The following is a 13,959-nucleotide window of genomic DNA, read 5'->3' as shown; positions in this document are numbered from 1 at the left end:
GTACACACACTCTGTACACACTATGAGTGTATTCAGTATACACTCTGTATATTATGAAAGCTCTATAACTCTATATAAAGCAGTCGTTCTGTTGCTGTATTGTATTCCAGACATCTGAGACGCTCTCCAGAGTTCCTCTTCCCTCTCGTTTCCCTGCGAGGCGTCCGAATGTCTCCTTCTCTGCAGAAGCGTATATAAGCGTTGCTCAGGAACAGAGCACGCAGTTGAACTGATCAGTTAATTTATAACTCAGATGAACGTGTTGTTTAGAGACAGAAGAGTGCTTGAACTGAACATTACAGGAATATAATACGGCTGATGGTTCCGTCACACGTTAGCGTCCGATTCTTCAACAGATTCTTTGCCACGTTTATCGTCTTCTAACAGTTCATCTAGCTACGGGTCCATTAGCTACATACTAACTGGCCAATGAGTTCCCTGTAGAATTCTGGACTGTGATTGGTCAGAAGGTGTTGATTAGTTTTCTCTGACAGCAGCTCTGACAGTAGCGCAGGTTCATATTAAAGCGCTCGTTCTGAAACATTATTAATTCATGTGTGTGATGACCTGGTGAAGTTTTAATCTTCAGGACAGAAGCGTCTCGGTTATTTATGACCGTGTTGCTCAGGCTCTTTTTCACATGTACAAATGTAGAGTGCATGAAGGATAACATTTTGCAGCACTGTCTGTACAGAAAAATCCTGCACATGCTCTTACATTTAAACACAGCTTTTAACCTCTGAAATATTTAATCAGACGGATAAAAGCCTCAGTTCCACTTTTACTTAAAAAAAAAAAAAAAAAAAGATCAGGGGTTGGGATTAAGGGATTGAGGGAAAGAGAAAAGCAGAGAGCAGAGAGAAAGAGTTTAATGCAGCGTGAGAATGAAGGACGGAAGAGTGAGAGGGGAAGAAACTCGGGTTTGGGAATATTGTGTGTGTGTGTGTGTGTGTGTGTGTGTGTGTTGGCAAGGTCATATGACCAGGGCTTTCTCTTTAATGGATCCATCTTCTGCTCCAAACCTTAAGAGGATTCCATTACTGCGATATCCTGTGTGTGTGTGTGTGTGTGTGTGTGTGTGTGTGAGAGAGAGAGAGAATAGTCTCAGAACTGGAGCTAAAATCTGGTGGATTTAGAGGCCATTCCTTCACATAAAGTGTATGTGTGTGTGTGTGTGTGTGTGTGTGTGTGTGTGTGTGTGTGTGTTCATCTCCTGACAAAAGTAAGTGAATCCAACAACGATCACGTCAACGATTGCAGATTCCTTGTGAACGAGCTGTTTCTATAGGCGTTTCACGAGGTTTATATCCGTATATATGCTGTAACACAGAATGTTCTTTATATATTCAGCCAGGTGCTATGGATATTCTGGAGTTCGGTCCTGAGAGACGGAACGCTGCTAACACGAAAGTACAACTGGTGAGTGAGGAAAAGCTTCGCACCGTGATCTGATCTACTGTATGTGTGGATCGTTCTGACACAGCCAGGTGTTTTTCAGCATCTGTGCCGAAGCTGTAGATCATTAGAGAACGCAGGAGCTCAGTGCGCTAGGCTAAGGTTCTAGCTGGATTAAGAATGAACGGAACAGAACCTTATCACACCGAGCATGCCTGGTTCTAAGGTTCTCGAGAGGAACGACGTGTTCTTTACCGTTTTCACAAACTGTTTATTAAAACGAAGGAATGCGGATACGAAGGAATTCATTCACAGATCATAATTCATGAAATTCCAGACGTGGTAGACGCACGCCACGCATAGGGGGCGCTCTTTCACCGCTTAACTGCATATTTATCCTCTTAAGCTCTTCTTTTTTTTTGCCTTTTATGGAGTTGTGTGGGCGTGGCTTAACGTAAATGTGGTGTGAACATAAAAAGAAACACTTTCATAAATCTTAGTTCAGTTTAGACACAAAAACATTCGCACACGATGTCGGCAGCTGCATCCAGCACAGCGTAAAGAAGACAATCCAGCTGATGAATATGTCTAAGTGTAATATTATAAACCAGGATTCATATTTTATACTAACGGTAGTACATTTCATATAGAGACAATATTCTCACTTATATCTCTCGTCGCCTCGAGAACTGAAGACCAAAATATACTAAACAACTTAACAACAACTTTATTAGCTAAACTCTCAACTAACATGGACGACTCTCTCTCTCTCTCTCTCTCACCTGCTTACGTCTTTAATGGAGTAAGTATCCACTCTGTAAAGTTGTACTGAAACTAAAATGAAATGTAAAAGGGTTCTTGGATAAAATCTTAGTATTTTATATTCGAATCTTTATCGCAGAATTATTTTCAGTATAAATTACTTTATAAAACAAACAATATTTATCTATCTGTACATTTCAGAACAGAACGCTGAATTCTACAGGAGAGAGGTAACTGCTTTCTCATCTCTGTTCTCCTCACACTCACAGTATCGCATATACAGTGTACTGCTCCATTACAGGAATGTTATCCTGCGTGTGTGTGTGTGTGTGTGTGTGATGGCCTCAGATTGAGCAAATCAGGAAAAACCTGGGAAGAAGGAACCGAATGAAGTCCTCTGTTTGTCTGGAAAGGTATTCCAGTTTTCTGTGTGTGTGTGTGTGTGTGTGTGTGTGTGTGTGTCCATTACTGTTTTATAGCCCGTGCTTGCCGTCTTCTTTTATTCCATCTACGACTAATGGATCTTTTATGTAGAATAGAATAGAGCATAAGTCGTGTGTGTGTGTGTGTGTGTGTGTGTGTGTGTGTGTGTGTACAGTTTTGTTAAGTACAGTGCCCAGTACCTGAACCATGACCCCATTATGCAAGGCTGCCTTCCCAGCAACCCCTGGATCACAGACGACATCATGTTGTGGAATATCAACTCAGACATGTGAGTCTACACACACACACACACACACACACACACACACACACACACATTATTAAGTGTATTAGTGAGACTTTCTTTTCAGGTGAAAGAAAACCCTGAACAGAAGAGCTGTAGTGAGTTGTTGTTCAGTAAACACCGCCCCCTGCTGGTGTGGAGGCTTCATCTGTTTTATAGTTTATAATGTGTTTATAATGTGTTTATAATGTGTTTATAATGTGTTTATAAGAACCCTTTACATATCAACACATGATTTCATTACGCAGGGTTGCCATGCCGACAAAACTCCGTGTGGAGCGTTGGAGCTTTAGCTTCATGGAGCTGCTGAACGACCCGATGGGCAGAAAAGAATTCCTCACTTACCTGGAGAAAGAGTTCAGTGGTACACATGTACACACACACACACACACACACACACACACACACACACAGAGGAAAAGAAAATCTTAATTTGGTCAAAATCAGTTTTTTTTTTAATCTTTGTAGATGTTTTCAACATTTCACTTCTTGTTTATTCCTTCATCTCTCCTCCCTCAATTTTCCCCCTCTCTCTCTCTCTCTCTCTCTCTCTCTCTCTCTCTCTCTCTCTCTCCCCCTTTCCCTCAGCGGAGAATCTGTGCTTCTGGCAGGCGTGTGAGGACCTGCGACACGGAGACACTTCCAAAATCCCAGAGAAAGTGGATGAGATTTACACGTAGGACTTCCTCACACAGATCACACACACACACACACACACACACACACACACACACAGATATAATCAAGCTGAATGTGGACACGGAGCTGCTGAACTGACGGGCTCAACTCTGGCCTAGCTTTCAGGAGTGGAGTGGGCGGGGTTAATCCGAGTATCCTTCAGAAGTGGGCAGGGTTAGTTCGAATATCATTGAGCATTGGGCGGGGTTAGTCTGAATAGCCTTCAGGAGTGGGCGGGGTTAGTCATCATTCTTTTTCAGAATTCTACTCCATTTATTCGATATGTTCTGAATAACAAAGTATTTAAATTTGATGATTATAAAATGATTAAAATTGAAATATGTGACTGAAGTTACTAAAGCAAATGAAAATTTACGTATACACATATATAAAACACAAAGTCTCCACACGCCGCCCACTGAAGACTTTTTGTTATTTTCACCCCAGAGTGTGTTCATCCTGAAAGTGATATCGTCTGTGATGTTGTTGGTGGACTGTCGTGTGTGTGTGTGTGTGTGTGTGTGTGTGTGTGTTTCTACAGGCAGTACCTCGCTCCCGGAGCCGCACACTCGGTCAACATCGACGGTAATACGATGGCCGTCACTCTGGAGGGAATGAAGAACCCGAATCGCTTCGTCTTCGACAGCGCACAGATGCACATCTACGTCCTCATGAAGAAGGTTTTACACAAGCAGAGATACACACAACATTAAACACCACAACACACTCAATATTCACAGCAATGATGAGGATAACTCTGTACTGTGTGTGTGTGTGTGTGTGTGTGTGCAGGACTCATACAGTCGCTACATAAAGTCTGAACAGTACAAGAGCTTGTTAGCGAAAGCTGTAGTACCCCAGGAAACAAAGAAGAGGTATAAACACACACACACACACACACACACACACACACACACACAAACCTCAAATATTTAACATTAGTCTCAAACAAAGAATCCACTGACACCCTGTGTGTGCGTGTGTGTGTGTGTGTGTGTGCGTGTGTGTGTGTGTGTGTGTGTGTGTGTGTGTGTGCAGTGTGTTTCCGTGTATGCGTCGTCAGCGAAATTCAAGCTACGCACCAGCTCTGGTACAAACAGGAGATGAAAATGGGAAGACCAACGCTGGAACTGCTTCACAGATTTAATCACACACACACACACACACACACACACACACACACACACACTTAAAATATAGCAATAACTAATAATATGCACTAAATCACATTTCTAATCTCAGTTTATAAGATTTTTCTCACATGATATATTATTCATCATTCTTTATTATTTATCAGTGTATTACTCTGTCGTTTAGTTCACACTAAATACATGAATAAGAGTTTTTATCTAATCTAATCTAATCTAATCTAATCTCACTGATTCTTCATGACGTGAGCACTGAGGAAGTAGTGTGTTGAGGAGACGTGAAGGTAAATCGGTAATAAAGCTTCTGTATGTGTATGAGTCACTTCATACGTTTAACTACAGAGCTGTAGTCAGGTTCAAGACCCGGACTAGCCGAGACCGAGTCAGACTCCAGTCCGAACGACTCGACACCGTTACTCCAGCTCCAATCACTGACCCGGAATCACGTCTTCATCAGAACAGAAAAGACCACACGCCCAGATCAAATCCATCTCAAGACTGGACTGGAGTCCTGCAGCTCGAACGGCACTAACACACACCCACACACACACACACACACACACACACATTAACACGCCAGTACTCACACACACACACATTAGCGCAGTACACTATCCGTAGTTTCTGCTGTAAATGTGTCCTAATCATACATCACCTCTACATTATTTCCACAGTCTCAGTGTTGTTGTGTTTTTCTGAACTTCTCTCTTCATAAATCGCAGAATAAAGCACAATCACAATCAGCTCACGTTTCCCGCTCGTCTTCTTTATGAAATATTCAGACGCTGGCGGAAAAAAAGGAACGCAATCGATAAGAAAACGACTCAGGAGACCTTCTGACCCTCGGATATTTTGGCCTTCATTCGAACCGTGTGCAACAAAACACTAACTGGGTTCTGACCTCCTTCACGTCTCCTCTGCGGATACAGACGCCAGAAACACCACCGCTCGCGGTTCTGTAAGAACGACCCGGAACACCCACGAGCCCGGTTCCTTACACGGGTTTCATTTATAACCACAACATATCTTCAGGTATCAGAATTCTTAGGATGAGAAAGGACTTTTACAGTACGTAATTAATAATCACTTTATTAGGACTAGATCAGAGTTTGCTTACAAAGCAAATGACAAACTAATTAACAAAAAAGTACAATTTATTTTATTAATCAAACATTTTTCATTCACACTGAAATCACATTATATTCCCCTCTGCAGAACCCGGGCTCTTACTGGCCACTGTTCAATCGTCACACAGTCACATAGGTACGTTCTTACCATCGCAACATTTGAGTGTGAACACACACACACGCACACACACACACACACACACGTAAAACTGCAATGAAGTGCTGAAGAGGTCCATCATCCATAATAGTCCATATGCCTTAACACCAGGTTCATAACCATAAATACCATAAAAGAATCAAGAAAACCAAAGAATAAAGGTCTCTCTCTCACACACACACACACACACACACACACACACACACACACACACACACACACACACACACAGTCTCACTGTCTAAGCAAATACACACACAACCAAAAATGTATGTGCAATTTATAAAAGTGCATTATCCAGTATTTTTCCGTTTTTATTTATTTATTTATTTAAGAAAAAGGGGGAATAAAGCTGCATCGTGTTTCTCCTGATTTAATCCCGATCCTGAATAGATATCACACATGTATTAGTGTGTAGTGTATATAATTATATTCACACTGGCCACAGTAAAGGTATCACTGTAATAAAGAAGAGAATGAAGTGCTACTGGCCGTGTGTCTGAGACTGGGAGTAGACTGGGAGTAGACTGGGAGTAGACTGGGAGTAAACTGGGAGTAGACTGGGAATAGACTGGGAATAGACTGGGAGTAGACTGGGAGTAGACTGGGATTAAACTGGGAGTAGACTGGGAGTAGACTGGGAGTAGACTGGGAGTAGACTGGGAGTAGACTGGGAGTAGACTGGGATTAAACTGGGAGTAGACTGGAAGTAGACTGGGAGTAGACTGGGAGTAGACTGGGAGTAGACTGGGAGTAGACTGGGAATAGACTGGGAATAGACTGGGAGTAGACTGGGAGTAGACTGGGAGTAGACTGGGATTAAACTGGGAGTAGACTGGAAGTAGACTGGGAGTAGACTGGGAGTAGACTGGGAGTAGACTGGGAGTAGACTGGGAGTTGTGACGTCACACCTTTCCTGTATTACACCATACCAAAAACAACAACAATCACAAACACATCGACATGAAATGGACACGGAAAGGGGCGGTCCTTACTCCACATCGCATGCTCGCTGCTGATTGGCTGGAGAATGTTTCACAGCTCTGAACAAGCCTAAACGACTCTACTGCTGCGTTTAGTGCGTTCATACTACATTCCTTTAAACCTTGTACTGTTTCCTGGAAGTTAACGCGTGGGGTTTAAGAGCACGACGGACCAGTCGTACCTTTGCCAGTAAAAACGAATGTACGCTTTCTTTCATTTATTTGACACTTAAATAAATAACGTTTTTATTTATTGGTTTACTTTACACACGTGAACGTGAGTCGAGTGGAAATCAGAAGTCCTCGTCAGTAACTAGGTAACAGACTGAAAAAGTGGCACTCTTTTATCTTGTGAGGGTCATGTGATACACCGTGTCCAATCAGCAACGAGCACGTGATTGTCTGTAAGGACCGCCCCTTTCTGTTCTCAGGTCATGTTGTGTTCCACAGTCTAATGTGCGTTCTGATTCGCTGTTGCGTTGCACATTACACGTGTGTGTGTGTGTGTGTGTGTGTGTGTGTGTGTGTTTAGGAGATGGTGTGAAGCTCTTCCTTCTGATTCAGACACAGTTTATATCCACAGAGTTTGTGTGGCCAGCCCCAGGGCGGCGTGTTCTTCTCGCGCGACGGCAGGAGGAACACCACGCTGGTGGCCACCATGACGTGCCAGATAGAGTGTGTGTAGTAGTAGTTACTGTCGGTCTGAGCGAAGGCGTACACGCACAACCCGATGAGCGCCGATACGATGCCGGGGATCAGGAAGAAAACCCAGCGCTTCCAGGAGGGCGGATAACACTGACGACGCTTTACGCCACGGTAAATCTGTAACAGATAATCATCATGATGTGGATAAGATCATCACGGCAGCACTAGCACTGACTTCTGAACACCAGCAGACTCGGGCTCGACTCTTACCCAGGCGCTCAGCATGATCACTAATGCAAACAGCACAGGACCTAGAAGGTTCCACAAGCCTCTGCGGTCCAGCTGCATCGCCATGGCAATAAAGAGTGTCCCACCCAAGAAGAAGACCTGGAGGATAGGACAGAAGGGAAATTTTTTACCATGACGTAAACGTATTTTCCAGCAGCGCTGGGTTTAAATCCAGGAATATGACGTGTAACACACACGTCTGAGTTTATTAAACACGCCTACGTATTTAAGCGTGTACTGCAGTCGCGCCATGCAGACGATGGTCACCCACACGGCCACCACCGAGCCCAGGAAGTCACAGAACTGCAGCGTGTCGTAGTCCATGATGCAGAGCACCGTCACGCCGGGCTGATCACACGCATGATAAAACTACACACACACACAGAAGCAGCAACAACACACACGAAGATGTTATATCTCTCTCACATACAATTAACGTTCTCGTTCTCTTTCACACGTAATAAAACAGTCATTCGGTTTGTATTGAGGTGGAGGCGATCAGATGCAGGTGTGGAGCGCGAGGACGATACGATACGCACGGTGGAGAAGAACATGGTGAAGAGGTAGACGGTGGCCTCGGCGTGGTAGCCGCGGTACAGCGCCACCACGATGGGAGGGAGGAAGAGCAGGTTACTGAGCGTCAGCAGGAGCACGGCGGCTAACTGCCGAGAGAACGACAGAGCGCTCGATCCGTCTGAGCAGCTCCATCCCAACCAACCTGGTCTCACACACACACAGAGTATTATAAATGAGTACAAAACTTTACATCACATTACGTGTGTGTGTGTGTGTGTGTGTGTGTGTGTGACTCACCTGCTTTACACACACAGGCAGCGTACAGGTAGCTCTGTGTGCGCAGCAGCCTGCAGTCTCCGTACGGACCGCAGTCATCTACACACGCGCTCACACTCGCCGACACGCTCACCACGGCCGAGACGTTACTGCACACAACACTGAAAACACCACTACTACCGTTACTATGGAAACGATAACGCATCGGAGCGAGCGCCTTAATATAAAGCTGCGCTACGGTCAGTGCTACTGTTATAGAGAATTAAATCACCACTTTCTGACCAATCAGAGTCCAGAACTCAGCAGAGCAGTGGTGTAAATATACAGGATCACTTATTATCAGTAAAGACAGTACGGAAGTTCTTCTGGCAATCAAAACCATTTCGGGAATTCCATCCAATATATGTGTGTGTGTGTGTGTGTGTGTGTGTGTGTGTACCTGTTATTACAGATGCTCTGCAGACTGAGGTACCAGGTCACTGCTTTAGGAAAGGGAATCCTCAACAACGCCTTCGTTTCATTACTGTTCACTCGGAGTGGATACCCCTTCATGAAAGCTACACACACACACACACACACACACACACACACTTAAAATGTAAACACTCCGTGGTTTTTACTTAAAAAGTCTTTTACATGTCCATGTGGTCACTGTGTGTGTGTGTGTGTTGATGTGGTAACACACCTGCATCACATGACTTGGTGGTGTTGAGTTGAAGAACAGGAGCAGAAGGTGTTAGACACGCCCTCACACTGTCTAATGGACCAATCACGGAGGTCTAGAATATAAAAGTGTCTCATTCACTACTTCCCTCTGAGACATTTCTCCCTATAAGCGGTTTCCCCGATCATCTACCTGCAGGGAAAATCCACCCCAATAGTCCCAATCCACACACACACACACACACACACACACACACACACACACACACACACCGTGTTGAGGTGGAGCTGGAGGATTAGCACCCCCCCGCTGTCTGCAGAGTCCAGCTCCAGGGTCAGCAGGGTGGGGAGACGGGACAGAGCGGTTACGCTGCCGTTAGCGATGGTGAACTGAACTGAAAAGACGTCCTGCGCCTCCCGTAACACAGCTGGGGTCTGGATGCAGCTGTTAGAGTAGAGAGAGACGCCACCGGAGGAGTTTTTGGGGGACGAGATGAGAGACGAGCTGCTCAGGGGAAAGGAGACGTTCACACCTCCAGGGACGCTCGAGGGTTTACAGCCAGCTGTTAGAGAGAGAGAGAGGGAGAGAGAGAGAGAGACAGAAAGAGAGAGAGCCAGAGAGAGAAATGAGTTCTTTTTTTTTTTTTAAATATACAAAATCCCATATTTTACTAAACTGACAGAACTCAGAGGCTCGAGGTGGATTATTCACACATACAGAGACTTGCGGCGACAAAGCAACCGGAGACCATTCCCTGGCGACTAGATGTGGGCGTGTCCAGCGACTGACATTTGGAGCGACTCGGTGTGGCAGCTACCAATAGGAGTGAAGACGGTAAAGCGCACGTGATCCGTAGCCTCCCGTCCTCGCTAGCAGAAGCCGCGCCGTTGCGGCTGTAGCGGGTTAGCTTAGCTTAGGATCTTAGCGGGTTTAAATGCCGGCGCACACACTGCTTCTCCTTCATCTCGTAGGATATGATGCACATACACACTGGTGGTGAATTTTATTTAAAGATCGCTCTCCCTCCAGAATGTTTCAGATTTGCAGCAAGAAAACTGGTTTGCTGTCAAAAGTGGAATGTTAGTTGCGCCACCCAAGTTACTATGGCAACCGGTAGTAGGAACGCCTACATGCCTGCGACTTCACAGTACAGTGACCGGAGACCTGCAGCGATAAAATCGCCATGTGTGAACGCACCTTTATGACTTAATCTGTCTGAGTACTGGGTTTCTCCTTGTTCTCTGCTGATGTTGGTGTCAGTACACGTCTCCTACACTCCTGAATCTGTTCAGCCGGGCACATCCCTCAGTACTGTCCTCTACACAGTCATCTAATAAAAAAAGCTCTCTTGAATTCAACTGACTGCAGGACTACATTCACACAGATCAAACCTGCATCCTGAGCTGTTTCACGCTTTATTCAGAATCGACAGTGAGGAGGAAACGCCCACGTCCTGGTCATGTGACCGTAATCTCCACGGAGTTATGCGGACAGACCTGTATAGTTTGCCGAGATGCTGAAAGTCGTCGTCACGTTCGCTGGGCTGATTTCCACCGAAACCCTCACCCAGGTGTTCCACGGCGGATCGGAGAGAGAAGCAGAGCACGGCTCGTTCCCGGAGCAGTTCGCCGTAATCGCTGAGCTCTGGCCCAAAGAGGCGGAGCCTAACGTGATTGACAGCGAGCAATTGGTCACGGGAACAGTCTGTACAGAGCACGACTGGATAAAGACGTCCAGCTTGGAGGAGAACTCAGGAACAAAAACCCTGCAGCGGCAGATTAGACAGAAATATTTAATAAGATAATACAGTTCTGTGTTCGTGATATATCTCTCAAACACCATGACATCTCTCGTCACCATGGCAACGTCTCATTTCCTCGTTTACTCCACAGTTTAAATTTTTTCTAGAATTCTATACTTAGCTCACACACAAACAGATCACTGTTACGTGTACACATGCCTCGGAGATCAGATGAATATTTCACACACACACACACACACACACACACACACACACACACCTGAACTGAGCGTGTTGCTGAGTGAGTGTCTGAGCGAGTGGAATGTTGGTCTGCAGGATGGGCGTGTCCACGGCTCTCCTCACGTACATCTGCGGCTGTAAGGAATACGAACACGACGGCAGCCCCTGCACAACACCTCCGTTCATTAACTCTCTACAACAGCAGCTCTGACTGTAGCGCAGGTTTACATTAACGCGCTCCTTCTAATACCTTATCGTTTCCATAGTAACAGCTCTATAATAAACAGTAGAGTTCTCTTACAGTAAGGAGATGTTTATGGAAGGAGTCTCCAGTGTCAGAAGCAGTTCTCTTACACTACAGCAAACAAATTTGCCAGTAATCACTATATACTGAGTAAAGTTACGGCTTTACCTCGGACTCTTACAAAGCGCCGACACTGGAGACGCTGAGCGAGTGCTGTACCTGTTGTTGTATCTTGCCATCGTCTTTAGGTAGATGCGCGGCGATGAACCAGTCTCCAGCTTCAGGCTGCGTGACGTTAAACAGCGTGACGCTGGCGGTCTGACCCTGACTCACACTCACGCTCAGGTTATAGGCCAGAGAGAAGGCCGTGGAGTTCGGGAACGCCGTGTTAATGGGGTTGATGACGGGCGGAGCTCCGGCCCGAAAGTGCCTGTTAGAGTATTTATCAAACAGAACAAACATATTTAGACATATATAAACACACACTCAGTGTTTTTGAGCTTACTATATCACAAACGTGATATACGATTACTAACGTGAGACGGAAGAAGGGGGTGGAGCTTCCAGTCAGGATTGAGATAATATCGGAGCGTTCACTTACACAACTGTCAATCACTTCAGATCGGTGGGGGGGGGGGGGGCGTTAACGACTGCATATTTTTAAGCGATAAAGATTGGCGAGTCGTATTTATTTAATTTTACGTAATATTTTATCGTACTTTTTTGCGATAATACTTCTCTATTTATTTGTTTATTTATTCTATCTTAATTCATTATTCGTTATTTTTAAACAACACCAATCACCAGATCATCGTCTGAATCACTGAACACACGAGTGTGTGAAAGTTGTAACTGTTGTGTTGAAGGTGTGTGAAGGAGGAGTTTGTGTGGCTCACACTGAGATGTTCTGGTCTCCGCAGCTGAACCCGGAACCGCGCATCACTATAAGCGACCAGCGCACAAGCTCCGCCCCTTCCGGAACTCGGAACCGGAACAGGCGCGCGTTCCCGAACCAGCTGTACATGGACAACCTCTGAGGCGTGTTGGAATAAAACCCGCTGACGTAGCTGACATCTGCGGAGGGGAAGTGACGTCACGGGGCGGCATTCACAAACAAAAACAAAAACAACAACAAAAGTCATTCTTTTATTTTTCATTCATGTCCATTCACGTCAATTTGCTTTTATTTTATAATTGTATTAATACTAAACTTCACCCTGTTAGAGATTCTGTAACAATCCTGTAAAGTGCTCCATCTTTCCAGAATATAAACATTATAGTAATAAACTACACGAGCATTGTTTACAAATAAACTCCTAAGACTCGCTAACACCCGCAAACATTGTAACACTAAAATAAAGCTGAATATGTCACTAACTCACCGTCAGCGAAACCGCAAACCACCGCGTGAAACAGAAAAAGGCACCTAAATAAAATCCCTGCCATTTTACAAACTGAAATAAATCACATGTTTGTTTTGAACAGTGTCGAAGGCGACTGCTGCCATGAACACTGCTGCGGCGTACTTCCGGGTTCCGTCTGTTTCCTCACCGGCATAGCCACGCCCTCGCCCAACTGCTTGCGCTGTGATTGGCCACTGAGTTTAAGTAGGCTACTGAACAGATTGATTTGACTCTTAATAACAAAATCAAATACTCCATAGATATTACCCTGATAATGATACTTTTTACTTTTTTATGATGTGAGTGTGTGTGTGTGTGTGTGTGTGTGTGTGTGTAAGAATTCAGAGAACAGTTATTCTTCTGTTGTTCATTTCCACATTCTTTCTAGTAGGATCTCTACTTTCTACATTTACAAAGAAGAACTGGTAAAGAAATTTCTCTGTACACTATATTTGAATGAGCTGTTACTACAGAAACGATCCTGTACTAAAACGTGTGAGGTGTAGGTGTTTTTTTTGTTGTTGTTGTTTTTGTTTGTTTCATATATTCAGGGTATGTACAGGTGTTTGGCCAGCAGATGTCGCCAGAGAGCTGTTTCGAGCGTTTCTGAATAAATAATAGGCTTTCTAAGTGATTAGCGTTTGCATAAAGTAGCACAGTATTAATTGGTGCATTACTAATGAATGACGTCACATAATTGTGCATAGAGAGCTAAACTTTATTAGCAGAAAATCTAATTGGTCTTTTGTGCAAAATAAATGGCCACATTACAACATTAACAAGATATTCATTGTCTTAGGAGTAATCTTTTGAGATCTGGTTTAAGGTCAGAGTTGGGGTGGCTGCAGGGTGTATTCCCACCTCACAGTCCTCTCCTGGCTCAGGTCTTATCTGACCGATCGTTATCAGTTCGTAGATGTAAATGGAGACTTCTCCACGCATACTGAGGTAAAATTTGGTGTTCC

The 13,959-nt window shown here is 44.6% G+C and overlaps 2 protein-coding genes across 3 annotated transcripts in view; one reads left to right on the top strand and one right to left on the bottom strand.

Annotated features, from left to right (window-relative positions):
- The window catches only part of rgs11 (regulator of G protein signaling 11), a 10,676-nt gene extending 5,218 nt beyond the window's left edge, over positions 1-5,458 (top strand). Inside the window, exons 9-17 of the mRNA XM_053615709.1 lie at positions 1,351-1,419; positions 2,364-2,387; positions 2,506-2,570; positions 2,756-2,869; positions 3,133-3,248; positions 3,473-3,560; positions 4,104-4,242; positions 4,355-4,437; positions 4,601-5,458. Coding sequence (XP_053471684.1) covers positions 1,351-1,419; positions 2,364-2,387; positions 2,506-2,570; positions 2,756-2,869; positions 3,133-3,248; positions 3,473-3,560; positions 4,104-4,242; positions 4,355-4,437; positions 4,601-4,709 — 807 coding nt within the window. The 3' untranslated portion in view covers positions 4,710-5,458. The remainder of the gene's footprint in view (positions 1-1,350; positions 1,420-2,363; positions 2,388-2,505; positions 2,571-2,755; positions 2,870-3,132; positions 3,249-3,472; positions 3,561-4,103; positions 4,243-4,354; positions 4,438-4,600) is intronic.
- Positions 5,459-5,781: 323 nt separating this feature from the next.
- Positions 5,782-13,118, bottom strand: pgap6 (post-glycosylphosphatidylinositol attachment to proteins 6). 2 transcript variants are annotated; one of them, XM_053615706.1, is made up of 13 exons: positions 12,974-13,118; positions 12,488-12,665; positions 11,811-12,021; positions 11,388-11,512; positions 10,863-11,131; positions 9,639-9,928; positions 9,388-9,481; positions 9,142-9,259; positions 8,724-8,875; positions 8,450-8,628; positions 8,133-8,279; positions 7,893-8,009; positions 5,782-7,799 (listed from the first exon to the last, which is right to left on the bottom strand). In XM_053615706.1, exons 1-13 carry the CDS (start codon positions 13,035-13,037, stop codon positions 7,506-7,508), a joined length of 2,238 nt encoding a protein of 745 aa, XP_053471681.1. In that variant the 5' UTR covers positions 13,038-13,118; the 3' UTR covers positions 5,782-7,505. The 2 variants fall into 2 exon arrangements, with proteins under 2 accessions (XP_053471681.1, XP_053471682.1); XM_053615707.1 differs by having other exon boundaries at positions 8,724-8,863.
- Between the last annotated feature and the right edge of the window lie 841 nt (positions 13,119-13,959).

This window comes from Ictalurus furcatus, chromosome 26, assembly GCF_023375685.1.
Source record: "Ictalurus furcatus strain D&B chromosome 26, Billie_1.0, whole genome shotgun sequence".
Lineage (NCBI taxonomy): Eukaryota > Metazoa > Chordata > Actinopteri > Siluriformes > Ictaluridae > Ictalurus > Ictalurus furcatus.
Note: the sequence above shows the minus strand (reverse complement) of the source record. Positions and strands in the feature narration are given on the sequence as shown.